The 25077-nt window shown below is 42.2% G+C and overlaps 1 protein-coding gene and 1 pseudogene across 1 annotated transcript; both read left to right on the top strand.

The window, feature by feature from the left end:
• The first annotated feature begins 1051 nt into the window (after positions 1–1051).
• On the top strand, positions 1052–24467 carry LOC137896001 (zinc finger protein 135-like). Its single transcript, XM_068741529.1, has 5 exons — positions 1052–1074; positions 1150–1252; positions 1625–1689; positions 8284–8808; positions 23496–24467. Exons 1-5 carry the CDS (start codon positions 1052–1054, stop codon positions 24340–24342), a joined length of 1563 nt encoding a protein of 520 aa, XP_068597630.1. The 3' UTR covers positions 24343–24467.
• LOC137895607 (tubulin--tyrosine ligase-like) lies at positions 10651–14378 on the top strand (annotated as a pseudogene).
• Positions 24468–25077: the final 610 nt, after the last annotated feature.

Here is a 25077-nt window from a genome sequence, read left to right as displayed (position 1 = left end):
TCCCCGTGTCGGCGTGAGTTTTCTCCCTGGTTTCCTCCCTCCTCCAAAAACATGCACTATAAGTGAATTGATTACTCCAAATTGTCCGTAGTGAGTGTGTGTGTGCGTGAACGGTTGTCTGTCTCTGTGTGGCGACGCATCCTGGGTGTGCCCAGCCTCTCTAGCCCAGGAATGAGCAAACTAAGGCCCGTTGGGCTCTTTAACTTGTCCAAATTCTATCATCATATTACATTTTATTCTAATTAAACCTCATTCATTTGACCTTTTCCCTGTAATGCTGCCTGTAAAAGGCTCAAATCCTTTCATGTAACGTCTTTTACATGTCATTTACATTCGTCCTCACAAACACTCCCTCCATCTGTTCCTCTGTCAAATGTCAGAACCCATTGTGGCCCGCGAGTGAAACTGTTTGCCCGCCCCTGCTCTATCCCACAGCAAGTTGGGATCGGCTCCAGCAACTCCCGTGACCAGCAAAGCGGAAGAAGATGGATGGATATTTTTAGCATTAGCGTAACATAATTCAAAGTTCATCCTCACTTCTACTTAAGTTGTAAAATAGCTTTCATAGGACTATCTGATTAATGCGAGTGTACATAAATATGTCATTGGGTCGTTTTACCCACTATTCTCATGCATTACAGGGTAAAAGTATTAAGACAGGAACGCTGTATTGTCTACATGTAGTTTGCGTTATTGTTGCCTCTTCTTTTGTTCTCTCCTGTAAACGAGGTCGGATTAGTTGATCATGGAAGCAGCAACAGGAATGTCTAGAACTAGAACACGTTCAGGTTCTGAGCCAACCAGGCATCGATTCTAAGCTGATTTCCAGCGGAAACGAATTCTGCTGCCAACCTGCTGTGGAGTGAAAGACTGTTGGATTTGTCTGTGATAATTATCTGAACTAAAGCTCCCGACAGCGTCGCCCCCCTGGGGTCTTTCGGGCACTCAGACCCCCCCCCCCCCCCACCATGATAAGGTGGCAGTTCAGATCTCCTGCGTGTTTCTAGATTTTTTCACTAATCTTTTCGAGCCTCAGCAACCAAGTACCACAATGTTCCTGACCAATGAGTGTTTGTACACGCCATTTATTTGTCTGCTTGTCGTTGACAGTCGGATATCTGGAAGTGATTTTGTGGTCTGGTTTCCCAGGAGCTGTCTGACGTGCATCGAGCCGGCGATCAGCACCAAGCACCTGTCCTACCAGAGCTTCCAGCTGTTTGGGTTTGGGTTCATGTTGGACGAGAACTTGAAAGTGTGGCCCTGCTGAGACTCCAGGTTGGGCTGCTACGGGTCACAGCACCAATTGATCTCATAAAATGCAGGCTTGCAACATGTTTACGCATTAACCCTCCTCTCCAATGTGGCATCCATGGAAAGAACATTGTGTCAGATGCAAAGCCCATGAAAGAGCCGTCCTCGTCCTTTATGGATTACGGAACCACTTAGATACACGACGCTGCTTGTTGATCACAAATCTCGTCTTGGTGACCTGCAATCATGTTTATCTCACCAGAACAGGAATGAAATGGAATTTAGAAGTCCTGCTTGCTCTGGCAGTGATCTGTGACGTACAGATGCTCAATGCGTTTCCTCGCCTGCGTTTCTCCTTTCTGTTTCTGCACAGGGAGGATGCATGTGTCTCTGGCAGAAGCCTTGGAGGTCCGAGGAGGCCCGCTCCAGGAGGAGGAGGTGTGGGCAGTGCTCAGCCAGAGCGCCGAGAGCCTCCAGGAACTCTTGCACAAAGGTATGGAATGTTGGGAGACGTTTCTTATGCATGGATTCGAATGCATGCGGAATACATTTCACATTTCCTCTTCTTGCACATTTTTCGTGTCGTTCCCGTCTTGTTTTTGAACGGCCAGCACTAAATGTGCCGACAGCGCAGGTTTTTAACTGAGGGAGCGGAAGGTTCAGATCCTATGAAACACAGGTGGCATTTTCTGTTGTGGGTTCTGCTCACTTTAGCTCTCTGACACATGAAATAATGTCACTATAAATATGACCTCCTTTAACAATTGTGCATGCGATGCAACACAGATCTGATTGAATCTGCATCCACACCCACATTTACCGCTGAATCTCAGCATCTCTTCCATGTTCTAAGAACCACCTGTTCACCAAATCTAATCAAAGTCTTGCAGACAAACATCTCCCACATGGGTGATGACAAAGTTGTCCTACTTCTGACTGTTTTGTCCCCTTTATATTAGCGATTCAGTCACACATGGGCTTTGAAATCAGTTGCTGTCAGTGAAATAACATTGAGTCAGTGCAGTCATGTCAGTTTGTTGTGGGGTTTTGCATCTGATGTAATAATCATGTGTTTCTGTGTCTGCTTGTCCTTGAAGCCAGAGAGAGATGAGGCTGCCAAGTTCCTTTGCTCCTCCATTAAATATCAGGTGACTCATAGAGGCTTAATTGTGGAAAGACGGGGAATGGTGTGAGATGAGATGTGTGTTGTCTTCGCTCTCTTTCATTATCATCGTTCTTTATTTTATGAAACAAGATTTAGTCGTGTGCATTTCTGTCTGAACCAGCTTGACTGGTTTCATTGCAAACAATCTGAACGTGCTGTAAGAAATCTCTTGCATCGGTGCGCCTCAAAATACGCCTTAAAGGTCGCGTTTACCAAAAGACGACTGCGCACGTAAAGGTTTCTGAGATGAAACCGTGAAGGCTAACATGCAGGCCGGACTTCCGGAAGCGCAGCCCAGACCCGGCTCCCCTGACCATCATGGGGCCAGACCCGGCTCCGCTGACCCGGCTCCACCGACCATCATGGGGGGCTGCGTGGAGAGGGTCCCCTCATTCAGATTCCTGGGCGTCCACATCACCGACGACCTGTCCTGGTCTGCTAACACCACGGCGGTGGTGAAGAAGGCCCAGCAGCAAGTCCACTTCCTGAGGGTGCTCAGGAGGAACAACCTGGAGGAGAAGCTGCTGGTGGCTTTCTACAGAGCCCCCTGGAGAGCATCCTGGGTACTGCATCACGGTGTGGTACGCCGGGTGCACAGCAGCGGAGAGGAAAACCCTGCAGAGAGTGATCAACACAGCCCAGAAGATCACCGGCTGCTCTCTGCCCCCCCTGGACTGTATCGCCGGCTCTCGCTACCTCAGCAGAGCTACAAACATTGTCAGAGACTCCTCCCACCCCGGACACACCAGAGAGATTTTTCCCGAGAGCCATCAGCGCTCTGAACGACAAACGGGACTAAACAGGACAAACACTCACTATGTGCAATATCTAAATGTGCAATAACTAATGTACTCTATTTCTTTATGCAAAGTACTGGACAATCTCACTGCATGCACTGTTGATCACTTTAAATTTGTGTCGTTTTATTCTGCTTAAACCTACTTGCATTTTGTTATTATTGAACTTTATGTTGTACTACGCACCGGACGGAGCAGCGCTCCTAATCTCTTCGCATAGCCACTATGCCAAGACAACAAAGGCTTTCTATTCTATTCTATTCTAAATTAAGTTACATCATGAAGAAAAAACATTTATCAATGCCTATATTTTCAGGTTTACATAGATTAAAATACATGTACAATGTACATTAAAATAAATAAATGTCTACACAATACAGAGAAACACGACAAATATTGTATTTATGTAGAATGAAACAGAGTGGGCAAATTCATTCCTTTGGTTTTATTATGCTTTTATTTTGAAAGCAGCATCACACTTCCTTGTAGATATTGTGTCTGATTTGACCTTCAATTCAACAGCTGGCACGACAACTGACAAAGAATGTCAGACTGATGAGTCACGTGGATTAATATAAACATCGTGGACAATATTTCAAAGGGAAATAAAGGAGACGTCTCTTCTCTTAAATGCTTTACATATATTTGTTCCTCCACTTTAGAATTTGAAAAGTGTTTGATGACGGTTTTATTTACAATCAATAAGCAAATCAACCAAGCATCTGCAATTTACGTATCTCACTAAATCATGAGTCACTTTCACAATCCTGTACTGCATCTCTGCTGTTTTCTGTCCCCCCAAACACACAAGTGCATCATGTTTCTGTACATTTACTACAGATGAAAGCAGCAGTGAACATTCTAGCACAATGTCCTCGGTATGTCAGAGTGATTTGCTGCCTTGCATGAGTCTGATCCAAAATGTGACTTCACAAATGTGAGCTCTCAGCCAGTTAGCATGTCCTCTGTAGTGGACATTTGTCCATTACAGAGGACATGCTAACTGGCGGGCTGGGTCCCAGGAGGATGTTGCATGACAAGTCAATACAGAACAAACAAAAACACTGAATACAATAAGCTTTCCAGGGGGAGAATCTGCATGACTTCAATGCCAAGTTGAGCAGCTCTAGTCTCACACCGGCAAAAACGAAGGAAGACTTTTTGAAGCTACATGGAGATGGGGAATTGTTATTGCTAAGAAACACTGGAATGTTTAATACCATTTGTTACAACATATCTTTGTGAGCAATCCTTTGAGGATGCTGGACATAAAAACAAAGAAAAGGAACAGACTTTGCTGTGAACATGACATGAGAGCGGCACCAAGGTGAAGCCACGCATCTGAACTCTCAAAGGCAGCAGCAGAATCACTCTGATTGGCCGGTTTGTAGTTTCTAGTGAGTTCATGCACTGTGTTGGTTTTGTTCTTTGAAGAAGGTGATGTTCATGCACGGTTCATTTTGTGCACCATTAAAAAATCATATAGCTATCTCTTGAATGTGAATAAAAACATATATTTATTTCACTAAAGAAGGGTTCGGTGAATGCGCATATGGAACTGGTGGGTTCGGTACCTCCAACAAGGGTAAGAACCGCTGTTATACTACGTTGCTGAACTTACAAAGGGCAGAACAGCTTTGCTGAAAATGTTTGCTCCATTTGCAATTCACACATTTATTTTATGACTGCAAACATTCCAAAGCGTTTTGGAATGTCTGACATTATCAGTCAAATTTACCGATTTCTCTGAAATTACCAAAAGGTTATTGTGGTAAATTCCTTATTCTGACGGCGTGTTTTGTACCGGAACTGTCCACTGCTGAATTTAGTGTTTTTACATCAGGCACCTTGGGCAGCTAAGGGGTCCTTGGGGAAAGTAACGTTCCGTTCTTCCGTTCTTCACAACGGACCAGTTCGTTCTGCGTTGATGCCTGTCTGCGTTTCTGATGAAGGTAGGTCGGAACGATCTGGTAACGATCGATAATTAGTTATTCAATATGCAAATGAAGCGCCGAATTTCGCCGCTAATTTAAGATAACGTTTGTTGAAGATTATTTTAGCATAAATGTGTTCCTGAATTGTTTTTAAGAATGTACTTTTTTCTTTAATATGGATGACAAAAATGCTTTTAAATTCTGCTAAAGGGCCTAAACATTGAACGGCTCCCTTTGGGGACACTTTTCTCTCTTTCAATGCTTTAAATAAATTATTCTGAGTGAGCAGGATGGCTGGAGGGTGCTGGTTGGGAGTTCTCCGTGTGATCCTGATGTTCACAGACTTTAATGCTAGTTAGCTCCGCTAGCATGCTAGTCATTTATTTTCTTTGTGGATTGAATGTTTGGCGAGTTTCATGCTAATAATTTCCGCTAGCATAAATAGTTAATCGCTAGACGGGAAGCTAAGGCTCCGCTTATCTTCAAATGCTAATGCTAACGTGCGGTTTATGTTGAGATGCATTACAGCAACACAACGCAGAGGCAGAAAGACTGCCGCCGTAACATTTAGTTAATGTAGTATTTAAGTGTGTGATATATGTTGATGCGCTGTGGCAGATTATCTTTAAATTATTAGTATTAATGTTACCGCAATGTACATTCTAACTGACCCTCCAGACCTGCCGTAGTTAGCTGTAAGGTCGACTGCGCATGTCGAATGTTCCATTGATCGGTGATCCCCTCGAGTTCCGCTGTTCCGTTTTGCTCCAGTGGTTTGATATAAAGTGGTTAAACGTGTGCTTCGCCTCGTTATTTGAGTACAACACAAATCAGTTCATGGTTTCTGTTCATTCTGCTCTCATTAGGAGATTTAGTCGACACAAGTTTTTGTGTCATGAACCATTGAGGCAAAAACAATTTCCTACAAATATAAAGTCAACTACAATAAAGCACTCTGTTTATTGTACAATACCCTCATTCTTCCATACCTCAATTACTGTGTGGAACTATGGGGGAATAATTACAAAACAATAATCCAACCGATATTTAATTTGCAAAAAAAGGCAGTCAGAATAATTAATTATGCAGATTATTATGCCCCAACACACCCACTGTTTATCCAGCTAAATATATTAAAATTAAAGGACTTAGTCGATCTCAACACAGCTGTGGTTATGTTTAGGGTTCACAATAACAATCTTCCAGACTGTATCCAAAAAAGGTTCAAACACAGAGAGACCAGTTATGATTTGAGAGGAACTCACATATATCAAAAAAGAGAAGCTAGAACAAACACGAAATGCAGATCCATCTCAGTTACAGGAGTAAACTTATGGAATAGCCTGGATGACACATTAAAGAACTCGACGACAGTACAATCATTTAAAAGAAGGTTCAAATCCAATGTAATTACTGGTTATGCAGCACTAAACACCTAAACTGTGTCTGTTTTCCGTTTTGTTCTGTTTTTGTTTTTTGCATTTTTGCTTTTTGTTGTTGTTGTTTACACTGATTGAATGGACCATACTCACCTAAAGAAATGGGCATATAACTAAAATGAATTTATTTTGTTAAAAATTGATATAGGAATTATATATATATATATATTGTTTATTTTGTATGTTTATATGTAAGTTGGGTGCTTTCATTCAAAACCGAGCTGTAATAAGGGTTTGGCATTAATAAGTGTTTCACTTCAGCCAATACCTTTTCAGTCATTATTATGTTGTTGTTTTTTTCTTTGAATTTTAATTCTTTGTTCTTATTTAAGATACTGACTGAAAGAAAAATTATTACTTCTACTACTACTACTATTAACATGTAAATATTAAGGTAAAACGGGGAAACTCTGCATGAACTAATTATCTGGACCATTTACTTCCTATCTCGGCCTTTCAGGAACAAATTCTACTTTTAGGCTCTGAGATTTCTTTGTTATATTTATACAACAGATGATTACTAAAGTAATCATCAATATAATAGGTTTAAAAGACAGTGATGATGTCAGCGGTTTATGTGTTTCGTATTTTCCGGTTATATTGCATACAATATATTGCATATATTGTTTACAGACTTTTTAATCCGCATGTAGCGAGGACGTCCCGTCGATAAAAAGAAAAATATATATTTCAAAAGCCGTAACCGGAAGTTTCGTCTAACTTCACGTCAATGTATTTGTAGTTACCTGCTATGTCCACAAGAGGGCATCGCGGTTACAGAACACCCTTGACACATGTATATATTAATTTCCGGTGTCCCACAAAATAAAAGCATCGAGATAAATGGTAGTATAATTCAATTTCACGAGTAAAGTGCCAGAAAATAATAATGTTGAGTTTTAATTGTTCAGAATCCTATATTCTGAAATTTGTAGTTTCTAGAGGAATAAAGGGAGGCGATTCTCCGTTTCTATTGATTTTAAATTAACGGTACAATCAGCTGTAGCAGAAGATAACAGGAAATCACTTTGTTTCGTCTGCAGGTATTTCAGCTGAACAGGATGCCTTTTTAAAAAGCGACCAACGATTGCCTGTAAAGAAACGAGTGAACAAAACTGAGTGAAGATCGATCATCAGCGAAGACTGCGAGATATCACCTGGAGACCCGGAATGAAATCACACAGAATAAGTATGTATGTTTGTCCTCGCATGTTTGTTTCATCACAGCAGCGTCCAATTCCTTCAATCTGTCCTCCAGATTGTCCACAGCAACATGTCTGTAAGGAGGAGGAGGAGGAGGTTCCTGCTGATCAGCAGCTCTGGAAGGAGGAGATGAACTCCAGTGTGGACAAAGAGGAGCCAGAGCCTCCACGTGTGAAAGAGGAGCAGGAAGAAATCCCCACCAGTCAGGAGAGAGAGCGGCTTGGACTGAAGCAGGAGACTGGAACCTTCATGTTGAGTCCTACTTGTGGAGAAAAAGACCACAGCAAAGATCAGACTCTGTTCCTGAAAGCTGATGAAGATGCAGCATCAGAAGAGTCTGGAGTTCTCATGCCAGTTACTAGCTCTGTGGTAGGAGCAGCAGACATTGACCAGCTGCTGTTCTCTAACAGCTGTCATGCATCTGGAAGCCATGATAAGAGAAAGGAAACAGGTGAAGAGGATGCTGAATGTGATCCCACACTTCAACCCCACAGCAGAAAGACGAGGAAAGGGAGACCATATGTTTGCACAACATGTAGCAAAGCTTTTACAAGAAAGTCAGTCTGTATAGAACACATGAGAACCCACACAGGTGAGAAGCCTTATAGTTGTAAAACATGTGGGAAACATTTTAGAGAAAGTGGTAAATTGACAGTCCACATGAGAATCCACACAGGTGAGAAGCCTTACAGTTGTAAAACATGTGGGAAACATTTTAGACATAGTGGCGCATTGACACGCCACATGAGAGCCCACACAGGTGAGAAGCCTTATAATTGTAAAACATGTGGGAAACGTTTTAGAGAAAGTGGTAAATTGACAGTCCACATGAGAATCCACACAGGTGAGAAGCCTTATAGTTGTAAAACATGTGGGAAACGTTTTAGAGAAAGTGGTGACTTGACAGTCCACATAAGAATCCACACAGGTGAGAAGCCTTACAGTTGTAAAACATGTGGGAAACATTTTAGACATAGTGGCGCATTGACACGCCACATGAGAACCCACACAGGTGAGAAGCCTTAAATTAGACCAACAGAAGTCTAACTTCCAGAAGATCTGCCCACACTTGTTTATTACAAATTTCAATTTTTCTTTAATATGAAAGAGAAAAATACTTTGAAATTCTGCTGAAATGTCTAAAAATTGAACAGATCCCTTTTGGGACACTTCTGTCTTTCAATGGTTTTAAAAAATAAATCGTTTTCCAGTTTATTCTGTGTTACTCTGGATCCATTGTGCTGCTTTTATTTGTCCACTAATTTATCTTTTGAGCATGTAAGTTTGTATTTGTTGAAAATGTAAATAGTTTGTAATAAACACTGTTGAAAATTCAGTATTACCGACTTCCAATAGAACGGGAACGCATCTGTACTTCTATAACGGACAGCGAGATGACGATGGCGCCATTTTAGATCAAAACATATACTTGCAGCGAAGGACGTTTAAGCCTATAAGGATATTGATTGTGTGCTTTTTAATTTTCTATGGAAGAACAGAACACATTACCGGTACATTAGAAACAATTTAATGATAAATGACTGAAAATTGTGGATTGAATGTTTGAGATTTCACTACTCTTAACAATACTTTTAAAATGAACTGGGCCAAACATTTTCTTTAAAAAACCATCTCCATGTGGAACTTTATTCACAAATTTATTTTTTCTAGTTTTGGTAGTTTGAATTTTATATTAGGCTGCAACTAAAATGTAGACAAACTTCAAGGAAAAACTCTCCTTCTTTCATAAACAAGTTTTATTGGCTTGGTCCCAAATATATAAGCACAATTTGCTCCCCATAAATGTATGATATGGAATAATCGGGACATGCTGTACAAAAGTAAATCATTATACTTTTCTAATTGGGTTGAGAAACAGATTCGACTCAATATTCAACTTTTTAATTGTCATGAACAACTTATGTCATATTCAGACTTTTTAAATCTGAATATACATTTCCATCCACACCTAAAGAATATGCAATAGTATTTGATGCTATACCGGGGTGTAACAATTTTAGTCAGACGTGTTGATTTTAATGTACTGCCTGTTCCTCTCCCCAATTCTGTAGTAACAGTGGTAGGAAAAATCTGTTTTACTCATTCTAAAAATAGCAATAGGAATATGCGCTCTTTATTTCAAAAAGAAGGTATAATCTGTTCCACACGTCGTTTCAAACTGGAATTCTTTTGGAAATGATGTCAACCAGAAGAAAGTATGGAGAATTCCCAATAAGTTTCTGTGACAAATACGGTGAAAGAAATGTATTTTAAATTATTCGTAAATATTACCCTGCCAACCACGACATGAAAAGATTCAGAAGAAACATTCGTGTGAATTGTTCTTTCTGTGAAAACCATCCTGAGAGCGTTCAGCACCTCTTCTGGATCTGCACATATTCTACATCATTCTGGAAAGACCTCAGCAGCTTTATCATTCATGAACTTTACAAGAACTTCTCCTTAAAATGGGAACATGTTGTATTTTGCTTTTTCAGAAGGCAAAGAAAATTATTTTATTTGTTTTTAATTATAAACTTCTGAATTCAATCAATCAAATCTTTATTAGAGACACAATGGTCCAATCAAAGCAGCACACATCATTTAGACAAATAAACACAGTAGAACTATAATACAATCATGTACTAGTGACACCAAATGCCTGCGTGGAACTTGACAGCACTCTGGCTGGGCTGAGTCAGCAGCCTGATAATGATTCCCTGAATCATTCAGACAACATATAAACCTGTAAGACGAGTGTCTCAGCCGAGCAGTTCAAATTCGGATGGTCTGGATATGCTCTGCTTCCCACGTAGCTTGTTAGCTGGAGTGGCTGAACGTCCCATCGAAGTCAACGCAGCATGAGTTCCCCGATATACACCTTCGTGACCCGGGACAACAACAGCACCGTTTATGCAGAAGTTTCCAAACTCCTGCTCTCCACCGGGCAATGGAAGAAGCTGAAAAGAGACAATCCCCGGTTTAACCTGAGGCTCGGTGAGCGGAACAGACTGCCCTACGGACGCCTCGGTAAGCGCTGCTCATCCTCCTGATTGAGTGCTTTAGCATAGCCCACTATTGTTGAGGGAAATGAAATGATTTAATCCATGTGTATTATATTTACTGACTAAACTTTCTCAGTCATTGATTTAAAAGTGCTTTTTTTACACATTGAACATAAAATGACTTCTAATAGCCCGTCTATTGACCCGACTTGAATCCAATTGAAAATCTGGTGGGATTTGAAGATGGCAGCTGCAGCATGTAAACCAAGGAGCACTAGAAACGTGGGGGCTTTACTCTGAGGAATGGAATGCTGCCAAAAACTGTTTGGCGAAGCTTCGCTTTTGCAACAAGTCGTAGGAGCAATTTGGGCGATCTACCAAGTTCTGTTGTCATGAAAAGGTTGGAGACTTTTGAGCCTGCAGTAAATCCCTAAAAGGTGAGGGCAGGATTTTGAACTGTCAGTTGTTTGAGATATTTAAATTGTACCTGTGTGATTTATTTTTTCTTGTAAACAAATTAACAGTATATTCCTCCAGGAAACCTGACTACAGTGATGTTGAATAAACTTGTTTCCAGCCGGTAACGTGAAGTATTTCGGTAACTTTAGTACTTTACAGGTCACGAGCCGGGACTGGTGCAGCTGGTGAATTACTACAGAGGAGCAGACAAGCTCTGCAGAAAGGCGTCGCTGGTCAAGTGAATATTTATTAGTTTTTAAGAGAAAATCTGCACATTTTCTTGTCTGTGCATCATTTACTGATGTCCTTCCACAGATGAATTGTTTAAATGGGTGTTGCATATCTCCTTCCTTTACCATCAGGCTGATCAAAACCAGCCCAGAGCTGTCTGACTCCAGTAACTGGTTCCCAGAATCCTACATCATCTATCCCACTAACCTCAACACCCCTGTTGCCCCAGCAAAGAATGGCATTAACCACCTCAAGAGCAATGCCAAGACAGATGAGCGAGAAGTTTTCTTGTCTTCCTACCACTCTAAGAAAGAAAGTGGGGATGGCGTCGTGTGGATTGCAAAGTCTTCTGCTGGAGCTAAAGGTGAAATCTATTACCCATATTGGACTTTAAGTCCAAGGTGCAAGTTCTTCTGAGTCGTTCCCTACATTACGAGTAATTGCTGACATGAAGTCATTTTATTTTGAAAAGACAACTTTTTCAGGGTGAACCTCCTGTTTTTTTTTTGTTTGCAGGATTGAATTGAAAAAAAGTTGTCGATGGCAAATTGAGCACACTAATAGATTTGGTGTCACTGTAATAGGTGCAGGAATGTTTATCTCCCATGATGCTGCTCAGCTGGTGGAGCACATTGATAATCAGGGACAGGTTCACGTGATCCAGAAGTACCTGGAGAAGCCCCTGCTGCTGGAGCCGGGACATCGGAAGTTTGACATCAGGCAAGTTTGAAACGTTTTGCTCAACACTTGGAGCGTGTTTAAGTGAGGCTTGTATTATATATATATATATATATGTAGGGTATATGTAACAAATCTATGTATTTGATGGTGCTTACAGGATCTGGGTGCTAGTGGACCATCAGTACAACATCTACTTATACCGGGAGGGTGTGCTGCGGACTTCCTCCGAGCCTTACAACAGCTCAGACCTGCAGGACACGACCAGCCATCTGACCAACCACTGTATCCAGAAGGAGCAGTCCCAGAACTACGGGCGCTACGAAGAGGCACCTGTACCTGCTGAACACTCGCAATGTCACGCTGGAAGCCACCATCTTACCTCAGATCAAACAGATAATAAAGTAAGTCCGTCGTGTTTATCTTAGTGTTTATTTCGGGGGTCTCATTTCACAGAAAGTGATTTATTTATATGCTTGAGTTTGGTAAGCTAATGGGCCCACTAAGTTGTTCAACTGCCCATTCCGAATGACTCTTCTTACATTATTTCTGATAATTATGGCAGGAATCATTATTTATTGATAAATGTACTTTTATCAGGGGCGCCATGGTGGCGTAGTGGTTAGCGCTGTCGCCTCACAGCAAGAAGGTGCCTGTCTGTGCAGCGTTTGTATTTTCTCCCTTTGTCGGCGTGAGTTTTCTCCCTGGTTTCCTCCCTCCTCCAAAAACATGCACTTTAAGTGAATTGATTACTCCAAATTGTCCGTAGTGAGTGTGTGTGTGCGTGAACGGTTGTCTGTCTCTGTGTGGCGACGCATCCTGGGTGTGCCCAGCCTCTCTAGCCCAGGAATGAGCAAACTAAGGCCCGTTGGGCTCTTTAACTTGTCCAAATTCTATCATCATATTCCATTTTATTCTAATTAAACCTCATTCATTTGACCTTTTCCCTGTAATGCTGCCTGTAAAAGGCTCAAATCCTTTCATGTAACGTCTTTTACATGTCATTTACATTCGTCCTCACAAACACTCCCTCCATCTGTTCCTCTGTCAAATGTCAGAACCCATTGTGGCCCGCGAGTGAAACTGTTTGCCCGCCCCTGCTCTATCCCACAGCAAGTTGGGATCGGCTCCAGCAACTCCCGTGACCAGCAAAGCGGAAGAAGATGGATGGATATTTTTAGCATTAGCGTAACATAATTCAAAGTTCATCCTCACTTCTACTTAAGTTGTAAAATAGCTTTCATAGGACTATCTGATTAATGCGAGTGTACATAAATATGTCATTGGGTCGTTTTACCCACTATTCTCATGCATTACAGGGTAAAAGTATTAAGACAGGAACGCTGTATTGTCTACATGTAGTTTGCGTTATTGTTGCCTCTTCTTTTGTTCTCTCCTGTAAACGAGGTCGGATTAGTTGATCATGGAAGCAGCAACAGGAATGTCTAGAACTAGAACTCGTTCAGGTTCTGAGCCAACCAGGCATCGATTCTAAGCTGATTTCCAGCGGAAACGAATTCTGCTGCCAACCTGCTGTGGAGTGAAAGACTGTTGGATTTGTCTGTGATAATTATCTGAACCAAAGTGTCACTAATGTACGGATAACATGACGAGCGGCATCCTGTTTCCTGGACAGAGATTTCAGCCACTGCCCCATAAGTGAGATTTGAGAGACGAGTCCAAAAGTGAGGGGCTCTGGAAAATGAAGGGTCGGCTGCGGCTAGAAATCCTGTCCATAAAGATTCTGAACAGGACCGGTGAAAAAGGGCAGCCCTGCCGGAGTCCAGCGTTTGACTTGCTGCTGGAAACCGTCACCCAGGACCTGTTTGCCATGGGAGACCCTCCCAGGAGCATAAAGCTCCCGACAGCGTCGCCCCCTGGGGTCTTTCGGGCACTCAGACCCCCCCCCCCCACACCATGATAAGGTGGCAGTTCAGATCTCCTGCGTGTTTCTAGATTTTTTCACTAATCTTTTCGGGCCTCAGCAACCAAGTACCACAATGTTCCTGACCAATGAGTGTTTGTACACGCCATTTATTTGTCTGCTTGTCGTTGACAGTCGGATATCTGGAAGTGATTTTGTGGTCTGGTTTCCCAGGAGCTGTCTGACGTGCATCGAGCCGGCGATCAGCACCAAGCACCTGTCCTACCAGAGCTTCCAGCTGTTTGGGTTTGAGTTCATGTTGGACGAGAACTTGAAAGTGTGGCCCTGCTGAGACTCCAGGTTGGGCTGCTACGGGTCACAGCACCAATTGATCTCATAAAATGCAGGCTTGCAACATGTTTACGCATTAACCCTCCTCTCCAATGTGGCATCCATGGAAAGAACATTGTGTCAGATGCAAAGCCCATGAAAGAGCCGTCCTCGTCCTTTATGGATTACGGAACCACTTAGATACACGACGCTGCTTGTTGATCACAAATCTCGTCTTGGTGACCTGCAATCATGTTTATCTCACCAGAACAGGAATGAAATGGAATTTAGAAGTCCTGCTTGCTCTGGCAGTGATCTGTGACGTACAGATGCTCAATGCGTTTCCTCGCCTGTGTTTCTCCTTTCTGTTTCTGCACAGGGAGGATGCATGTGTCTCTGGCAGAAGCCTTGGAGGTCCGAGGAGGCCCGCTCCAGGAGGAGGAGGTGTGGGCAGTGCTCAGCCAGAGCGCCGAGAGCCTCCAGGAACTCTTGCACAAAGGTATGGAATGTTGGGAGACGTTTCTTAGAATGGATTCGAATGCATGCGGAATACATTTCACATTTCCTCTTCTTGCACATTTTTCGTGTCGTTCCCGTCTTGTTTTTGAACGGCCAGCACTAAATGTGCCGACAGCGCAGGTTTTTAAGTGAGGGAGCGGAAGGTTCAGATCCTATGAAACACAGGTGGCATTTTCTGTTGGGGCTCTGCTCACTTTAGCTCTCTGACACATGAAATAATGTCACTATAAATATGACCTCCTTTAACAATTGTGCATGTGATGCATCACAGATCTGATTGAATCTGCATCCACACCCACATTTACCGCTGAATCTCAGCATCTCTTCCATGTTCTAAGAACCACCTGTTCACCAAATCTAATCAAAGTCTTGCAGACAAACATCTCCCACATGGGTGATGACAAAGTTGTCCTACTTCTGACTGTTTTGTCCCCTTTATATTAGCGATTCAGTCACACATGGGCTTTGAAATCAGTTGCTGTCAGTGAAATAACATTGAGTCAGTGCAGTCATGTCAGTTTGTTGTGGGGTTTTGCGTCTGATGTGATAATCATGTGTTTCTGTGTCTGCTTGTCCTTGAAGCCAGAGAGAGATGAGGCTGCCAAGTTCCTTTGCTCCTCCATTAAATATCAGGTGACTCATAGAGGCTTAATTGTGGAAAGACGGGGAATGGTGTGAGATGAGATGTGTGTTGTCTTCGCTCTCTTTCATTATCATCGTTCTTTATTTTATGAAACAAGATTTAGTCGTGTGCATTTCTGTCTGAACCAGCTTGACTGGTTTCATTGCAAACAATCTGAACGTGCTGTAAGAAATCTCTTGCATCGGTGCGCCTCAAAATACGCCTTAAAGGTCGCGTTTACCAAAAGACGACTGCGCACGTAAAGGTTTCTGAGATGAAGCCGTGAAGGCTAACATGCAGGCCGGACTCTTCTGGATGAACTCATTTGATGGGATTGTGCTGTGATTTTGATGAAGACATCCTCCTTCATCGGGGAATGTGGAGTTGTGTCGCTGTATTGAGACAATTGCAGCCTCGTGTGCGCAGTTTTTAGCCCTCGCAGTTAGAATTAGAAGAACAGATTTTGAAGCAGCTGTTACAGTCACTGAGCCGTGTAAAGAATTCACCACTGGGCTGAATTCAGAACAGCATCCGCTTGAATCCAGATTTGATAGATATTCTGCTCAGCTCTGAAAATGAATTCATCCATATTTCATTTTGCTGAAGCAGAACAAACATTTCAGTCTGACATTTTTCCAACTGTATTTTGTTTCTCTGTGAAACTGAATGTCAGGACTTTCCTCACACTCTGAGGGATCAACGTACAATTTACTGAGCAAAGAGGCGGCCGCCGTCCGACGCCGAGCCGCCGGCGTCTCCGTCCGGCGTGCAGCTCCTGTGGTTGCGGCTGTTTGTACAGGAATGATTTGTTTGAACAAGCAATGTGTGAATTCCTCCTCATGATATTAAGAATCAAATTAAAGCCAGTGTCTTGACGCCCTTCTGTGGATTCTGCTTACATCATCAGGTTGGCGAGACTACTGCTCATCCGAAGCTGAAGGCCCGTCCGGGACACGCCTGGTCACCTCCAAACGGGAGCGTGACTTTTAAATAGGAAACGTACATTTACTTTGTAAATTCCAGCATTTGCAAGCAGATATTTGGTGCCTGAAATCCAGTTCCTCTGTCCCTCTCTGCTCCTGGAGGATCCGTAAAAGAGAAGAATGTTGTAGCGCTGCTCAAACATTCCTTTGTATGTTATTTTTAAAATGTCCCCCCCCCCGGCCACAGCGATGGAAAAAGGGAATTCTGCTTTGCAGCCATTCTTTTTGGCGTCCGTGCTTCAACAGTTGTTTTCTTGCAAGCTGAGAAAGCAACATGTGTTTGTTGTTTACTTCAGTCGTCTTCAGTTTCCCGTTAGCAGGAAACATGACAGCGGTGGGACGTGTTCTGCTGCTGCTGCCTTCAGGCTGGAAGCGCTCGGAGAAACGTTCATGCTTGTGTGGAGAGGAAAACACATTATGTGTGTGTGTGTGTGTGTGTGTGTGCGTGAGAAACGATGGCTGACCGTATCTCTGGCTCCTCCTCCAGATCACAGAGCCACGGTCTTCATCATCTCCTCCTGGTCCCTCCTGCTCATGCCCTCTGGAAACATCTCCTTCGCTGACGAGGATGTGACCCAGCAGGACCTGCGAGCCTTCACCGCACCAGAGTTACTTGAAGGGGCCTCCTTTCCCTCCGTCTGACAGAGAGAATTCCCTTTGAAGTCGGCCATCGACAGCCTGAATGATCACAGGCCTGTTGCTCACACCTGTGATCATGAAGTGCTTCGAGAGGCTGATTGTCAACCACATCAAAGACGCACTCCCCCCCCCCCCCCCCCCCCACTCTGGACCCCCACCAATTCGCCTACAGAGCAAACCGCTCCACTGATGATGCCATCGCCGCAGCGCTTCACACTGCACTGAGTCACCTGGACCACCGGGGGCACTACGTGAGGATGCTTTTTGTGGATTACAGTTCGGCGTTCAACACAATAATACCGGACATTTTAACGGTTAAACTCTCCCACCTTGGACTCTCCACCTCCATCTGCACCTGGATTAAGGACTTCCTGTCTGACCGCACACAGAGGGTCAGACTCGGCTCCCACCTCTCCCCCACCGTCACACTCAACACCGGCTCCCCTCAAGGATGTGTACTGAGTCCGCTCCTGTACTCGCTGTACACCTACGACTGCACGCCAACCCATCCCTCCAACGCCATCATCAAGTTTGCTGATGACACCACCGTGGTCGGGCTCATCTCGGGCGGAGACGAGTCGGCGTACAGAGATGAGGTTGGTAAACTGGTGACGTGGTACTCGGTGAATAACCTTTCACTGAACGCCACGAAAACTAAGGAACTCATCATGGACTTCCGGAAGCGCAGCCCAGACCCGGCTCCCCTGACCATCATGGGGCCAGACCTGGCTCCGCTGACCCGGCTCCACCGACCATCATGGGGGGCTGCGTGGAGAGGGTCCCCTCATTCAGGTTCCTGGGCGTCCACATCACCGACGACCTGTCCTGGTCTGCTAACACCACGGCGGTGGTGAAGAAGGCCCAGCAGCGACTCCACTTCCTGAGGGTGCTCAGGAGGAACCACCTGGAGGAGAAGCTGCTGGTGGCCTTCTACAGAGCCCCCTGGAGAGCATCCTGGCGTACTGCATCACGGTGTGGTACGCCGGGTGCACAGCAGCGGAGAGGAAAACCCTGCAGAGAGTGATCAACACAGCCCAGAAGATCACCGGCTGCTCTCTGCCCCCCCTGGACTGTATCGCCGGCTCTCGCTACCTCAGCAGAGCTACAAACATTGTCAGAGACTCCTCCCACCCCGGACACACCTTGTTCAACCTGTTGCCCTCCGGACGGCGCTACAGGTTGCACAAGAGCAGAACCAACAGACTCAGAGACAGCTTTTTCCCGAGAGCCATCAGCGCTCTGAACAACAAACGGGACTAAACAGGACAAACACTCACTATGTGCAATATCTAAATGTGCAATAACTAATGTACTCTATTTCTTTATGCAAAGTACTGGACAATCTCACTGCATGCACTGTTGATCACTTTAAATTTGTGTCGTTTTATTCTGCTTAAACCTACTTGCATTTTGTTATTATTGAACTTTATGTTGTACTACGCACCGGACGGAGCAGTGCTCCTAATCTCTTCGCATAGCCACTATGCCAAGACAACAAAGGCTTTCTATTCTATTGTATTCTAAATTAAGTTACATCATGAAGAAAAAACATATATCAATGCCTATATTTTCAGGTTTACATCGATTAAAATACATGTACAATGTACATTAAAATAAATAAATGTCTTCACAATACAGAGAAACACGAGAAATATTGTATTTATATAAAATGAAACAGAGTGGGCGAATTCATTCCTTTGGTTTTATTATGCTTTTATTTTGAAAGAAGCATCACACTTCCTTGTAGCTATTGTGTCTGATTTGACCTTCAATTCAACAGCTGGCACGGCAAGTGACAAAGAATGTCAGACTGATGAGTCACGTGGATTAATATAAACATCGTGGACAATATTTAAAAGGGAAATAAAGGAGACGTCTCTTCTCTTAAATGCTTTACATATATTTGTTCCTCCACTTTAGAATTTGAACAGTGTTTGATGACGGTTTTATTTACAATCAATAAGCAAATCAACCAAGCATCTGCAATTTACGTATCTCACTAAATCATGAGTCACTTTCACAATCCTGTACTGCATCTCTGCTGTTTTCTGTCCCCCCAAACACACAAGTGCATCATGTTTCTGTACATTTACTACAGATGAAAGCAGCAGTGAACATTCTAGCACAATGTCCTCGGTATGTCAGAGTGATTTGCTGCCTTGCATGAGTCTGATCCAAAATGTGACTTCACAAATGTGAGCTCTCAGCCAGTTAGCATGTCCTCTGTAGTGGACATTTGTCCATTACAGAGGACATGCTAACTGGCGGGCTGGGTCCCAGGAGGATGTTGCATGACAAGTCAATACAGAACAAACAAAAACACTAAATACAATAAGCTTTCCAGGGGGAGAATCTGCATGACTTCAATGCCAAGTTGAGCAGCTCTAGTCTCACACCGGCAAAAACAAAGGAAGACTTTTTGAAGCTACATGGAGATGGGGAATTGTTATTGCTAAGAAACACTGGAATGTTTAATACCATTTGTTACAACATATCTTTGTGAGCAATCCTTTGAGGATGCTGGACATAAAAACAAAGAAAAGGAACAGACTTTGCTGTGAACATGACATGAGAGCGGCACCAAGGTGAAGCCACGCATCTGAACTCTCAAAGGCAGCAGCAGAATCACTCTGATTGGCCGGTTTGTAGTTTCTAGTGAGTTCATGCACTGTGTTGGTTTTGTTCTTTGAAGAAGGTGATGTTCATGCACGGTTCATTTTGTGCACCATTAAAAAATCATATAGCTATCTCTTGAATGTGAATAAAAACATATATTTATTTCACTAAAGAAGGGTTCGGTGAATGCGCATATGGAACTGGTGGGTTCGGTACCTCCAACAAGGGTAAGAACCGCTGTTATACTACGTTGCTGAACTTACAAAGGGCAGAACAGCTTTGCTGAAAATGTTTGCTCCATTTGCAATTCACACATTTATTTTATGACTGCAAACATTCCAAAGCGTTTTGGAATGTCTGACATTATCAGTCAAATTTACCGATTTCTCTGAAATTACCAAAAGGTTATTGTGGTAAATTCCTTATTCTGACGGCGTGTTTTGTACCGGAACTGTCCACTGCTGAATTTAGTGTTTTTACATCAGGCACCTTGGGCAGCTAAGGGGTCCTTGGGGAAAGTAACGTTCCGTTCTTCCGTTCTTCACAACGGACCAGTTCGTTCTGCGTTGATGCCTGTCTGCGTTTCTGATGAAGGTAGGTCGGAACGATCCGGTAACGATCGATAATTAGTTATTCAATATGCAAATGAAGCGCCGAATTTCGCCGCTAATTTAAGATAACGTTTGTTGAAGATTATTTTAGCATAAATGTGTTCCTGAATTGTTTTTAAGAATGTACTTTTTTCTTTAATATGGATGACAAAAATGCTTTTAAATTCTGCTAAAGGGCCTAAACATTGAACGGCTCCCTTTGGGGACACTTTTCTCTCTTTCAATGCTTTAAATAAATTATTCTGAGTGAGCAGGATGGCTGGAGGGTGCTGGTTGGGAGTTCTCCGTGTGATCCTGATGTTCACAGACTTTAATGCTAGTTAGCTCCGCTAGCATGCTAGTCATTTATTTTCTTTGTGGATTGAATGTTTGGCGAGTTTCATGCTAATAATTTCCGCTAGCATAAATAGTTAATCGCTAGACGGGAAGCTAAGGCTCCGCTTATCTTAAAATGCTAATGCTAACGTGCGGTTTATGTTGAGATGCATTACAGCAACACAACGCAGAGGCAGAAAGACTGCCGCCGTAACATTTAGTTCATGTAGTATTTAAGTGTGTGATATATGTTGATGCGCTGTGCCAGATTATCTTTAAATTATTAGTATTAATGTTACCGCAATGTACATTCTAACTGACCCTCCAGACCTGCCGTAGTTAGCTGTAAGGTCGACTGCGCATGTCGAATGTTCCATTGATCGGTGATCCCCTCGAGTTCCGCTGTTCCGTTTTGCTCCAGTGGTTTGATATAAAGTGGTTAAACGTGTGCTTCGCCTCGTTATTTGAGTACAACACAAATCAGTTCATGGTTTCTGTTCATTCTGCTCTCATTAGGAGATTTAGTCGACACAAGTTTTTGTGTCATGAACCATTGAGGCAAAAACAATTTCCTACAAATATAAAGTCAACTACAATAAAGCACTCTGTTTATTGTACAATACCCTCATTATTCCATACCTCAATTACTGTGTGGAACTATGGGGGAATAATTACAAAACAATAATCCAACCGATATTTAATTTGCAAAAAAAGGCAGTCAGAATAATTAATTATGCAGATTATTATGCCCCAACACACCCACTGTTTATCCAGCTAAATATATTAAAATTAAAGGACTTAGTCGATCTCAACACAGCTGTGGTTATGTTTAGGGTTCACAATAACAATCTTCCAGACTGTATCCAAAAAAGGTTCAAACACAGAGAGACCAGTTATGATTTGAGAGGAACTCACATATATCAAAAAAGAGAAGCTAGAACAAACACGAAATGCAGATCCATCTCAGTTACAGGAGTAAACTTATGGAATAGCCTGGATGACACATTAAAGAACTCGACGACAGTACAATCATTTAAAAGAAGGTTCAAATCCAATGTAATTACTGGTTATGCAGCAGTAAACACCTAAACTGTGTCTGTTTTCCGTTTTGTTCTGTTTTTGTTTTTTGCATTTTTGCTTTTTGTTGTTGTTGTTTACACTGATTGAATGGACCATACTCACCTAAAGAAATGGGCATATAACTAAAATAAATTTATTTTGTTAAAAATTGATATAGGAATTATATATATATATATATTGTTTATTTTGTATGTTTATATGTAAGTTGGGTGCTTTCATTCAAAACCGAGCTGTAATAAGGGTTTGGCATTAATAAGTGTTTCACTTCAGCCAATACCTTTTCAGTCATTATTATGTTGTTGTTTTTTTCTTTGAATTTTAATTCTTTGTTCTCATTTAAGATACTGACTGAAAGAAAAATTATTACTTCTACTACTACTACTATTAACATGTAAATATTAAGGTAAAACGGGGAAACTCTGCATGAACTAATTATCTGGACCATTTACTTCCTATCTCGGCCTTTCAGGAACAAATTCTACTTTTAGGCTCTGAGATTTCTTTGTTATATTTATACAACAGATGATTACTAAAGTAATCATAAATATAATAGGTTTAAAAGACAGTGATGATGTCAGCGGTTTATGTGTTTCGTATTTTCCGGTTATATTGCATATATTGTTTACATAATTTTTAATCCGCATGTAGGGAGGACGTCCCGTCGATAAAAAGAAAAATATATATTTCAAAAGCCGTAACCGGAAGTTTCGTATAACTTCACATCAATGTGTTTGTAGTTACCTGCTATGTCCACAAGAGGGCATCGCGGTTACAGAACACCCTTGACACATGTATATATTAATTTCCGGTGTCCCACAAAATAAAAGCATTGAGATAAATGGTAGTATAATTCAATTTCACAAGTAAAGTGCCAGAAAATAATAATGTTGAGTTTTAATTGTTCAGAATCCTATATTCTGATAGGATTAGAATATAGGATTAGAATATAGAATCCTATATTCTGAAATTTGTAGTTTCTAGAGGAATAAAGGGAGGCGATTCTCCATTTCTATTGATTTTAAATTAACGGTACAATCAGCTGTAGCAGAAGATAACAGGAAATCACTTTGTTTCGTCTGCAGGTATTTCAGCTGAACAGGATGCCTTTTTAAAAAGCGACCAACGATTGCCTGTAAAGAAACGAGTGAACAAAACTGAGTGAAGATCGACCATCAGCGAAGACTGCGAGATATCACCTGGAGACCCGGAATGAAATCACACAGAATAAGTATGTATGTTTGTCCTCGCATGTTTGTTTCATCACAGCAGCGTCCAATTCCTTCAATCTGTCCTCCAGATTGTCCACAGCAACATGTCTGTAAGGAGGAGGAGGAGGTTCCTGCTGATCAGCAGCTCTGGAAGGAGGAGATGAACTCCAGTGTGGACAAAGAGGAGCCAGAGCCTCCACGTGTGAAAGAGGAGCAGGAAGAAATCCCCACCAGTCAGGAGAGAGAGCGGCTTGGACTGAAGCAGGAGACTGGAACCTTCATGTTGAGTCCTACTTGTGGAGAAAAAGACCACAGCAAAGATCAGACTCTGTTCCTGAAAGCTGATGAAGATGCAGCATCAGAAGAGTCTGGAGTTCTCATGCCAGTTATTAGCTCTGTGGTAGGAGCAGCAGACATTGACCAGCTGCTGTTCTCTAACAGCTGTCATGCATCTGGAAGCCATGATAAGAGAAAGGAATCAGGTGAAGAGGATGTAGAATGTGATCCCACACTTCAACCCCACAGCAGAACGACCAGGAAAGGGAGACCATATGTTTGCACAACATGTAGCAAAGCTTTTACAAGAAAGTCAGTCTGTATAGAACACATGAGAGCCCACACAGGTGAGAAGCCTTGTAATTGTAATACATGTGGGAAGGATTTTAGACAAAGTGGTGAATTGACAGTCCACATGAGAACCCACACAGGTGAGAAGCCTTATAGTTGTGAAGCATGTGGGAAACATTTTAGAGGAAGTGGTGCATTGACAGTCCACAGGAGAATCCACACAGGTGAGAAGCCTTATAGTTGTGAAGCATGTGGGAAGCATTTCAGACAGAGCACTCACTTGACAGGACACATGAGAACCCACACAGGTGAGAAGCATTATAGTTGTGAAACATGTGGGAAACATTTTGGAGAAAGCGGTAAATTGACACGCCACATGAGAATCCACACAGGTGAGAAGCCTTATAATTGTAAAACATGTGGGAAACATTTTAGACAAAGTGGTAAATTGACAGTCCACATGAGAACCCACACAGGTGAGAAGCCTTATAATTGTAAAACATGTGGGAAACATTTCAGACAAAGTGGTGAATTGACAGTCCACATGAGAACCCACACAGGTGAGAAGCCTTATAATTGTAAAACATGTGGGAAACATTTCAGACAAAGTGGTGAATTGACAGTCCACATGAGAACCCACACAGGTGAGAAGCCTTATAATTGTAAAACATGTGGGGAACGTTTTAGACAAAGTGGTGGATTGACAGTCCACATGAGAACCCACACAGGTGAGAAGCCTTATAATTGTAAAACATGTGGGGAACGTTTTAGACAAAGTGGTGGATTGACAGTCCACATGAGAACCCACACAGGTGAGAAGCCTTAAATTAGACCAATGTGGGAATCATTACAGAAGATCTGCCCGTACTTTTTTTTATTATTATTATTTTTTTACAAATTTCGCAATAAGAATTCCTTTTTTTTTATCCATCTGTTTTTATCTTTAATATGGATGTGAAAAATGCTTTGAAATTCTGCTGAAGGATCTAAAAATTAAACTGCTCCCTTTGGGGACATTTCTGTCTTTTGATGCTTTTAAAAAATAAATAGTTTTCCAATTTATTCTGTGTTACTCTGAATCCATTGTGCTGCTTTTATTTGTCCACTAATTTATCTTTTGAGCATGTAAGTTTGTATTTGTTGACAATGTAAATAGTTTGTAATAAACACTGTTGAAAATTCAGTATTACCGACTTCCAATAGAACGGGAACACATCTGTACTTCTATAATGGACAGCGAGATGACGATGGCGCCATTTTGGACAGAAATATATACTTGGAGTGAAGGACGTTTAAGCCTATAAGGGTATTGATTGTGTGCTTTTTAATTTACTATGGAAGAACAGAACACATTACCGGTACATTAGAAACAATTTAATGATAAATGACTGAAAATTGTGGATTGAATGTTTTAGATTTCTCTACTCTTAATACTTTTAAAATGAACTGGGCCAAACATTTTCTTTAAAAACCCATCTCCATGTGGAACTTTATTCGCAAATTTATTTTTTCTAGTTTTGGTAGTTTGAATTTTATATTAGGCTGCAACTACAATGTAGAC

The sequence above is a fragment of the Brachionichthys hirsutus genome, chromosome 7 (assembly GCF_040956055.1).
Source record: "Brachionichthys hirsutus isolate HB-005 chromosome 7, CSIRO-AGI_Bhir_v1, whole genome shotgun sequence".
Taxonomy (NCBI): domain Eukaryota; kingdom Metazoa; phylum Chordata; class Actinopteri; order Lophiiformes; family Brachionichthyidae; genus Brachionichthys; species Brachionichthys hirsutus.
This window is presented reverse-complemented; position numbering and strand designations above follow the sequence as displayed.

Bases quoted from the DNA above. Each gene is read 5' to 3' on its own strand.
- LOC137896001 (XM_068741529.1), top strand. From the start codon at position 1,052: ATGTTCCTGACCAATGAGTGTTT. The intron at 1,253-1,624 runs GTGTGGCCCTGC...GTTTCTGCACAG, and splicing joins TGTTGGACGAGAACTTGAAA to GGAGGATGCATGTGTCTCTG. The intron at 1,690-8,283 runs GTGTGGGCAGTG...TCAACCCCACAG, and splicing joins GCCCGCTCCAGGAGGAGGAG to CAGAAAGACGAGGAAAGGGA.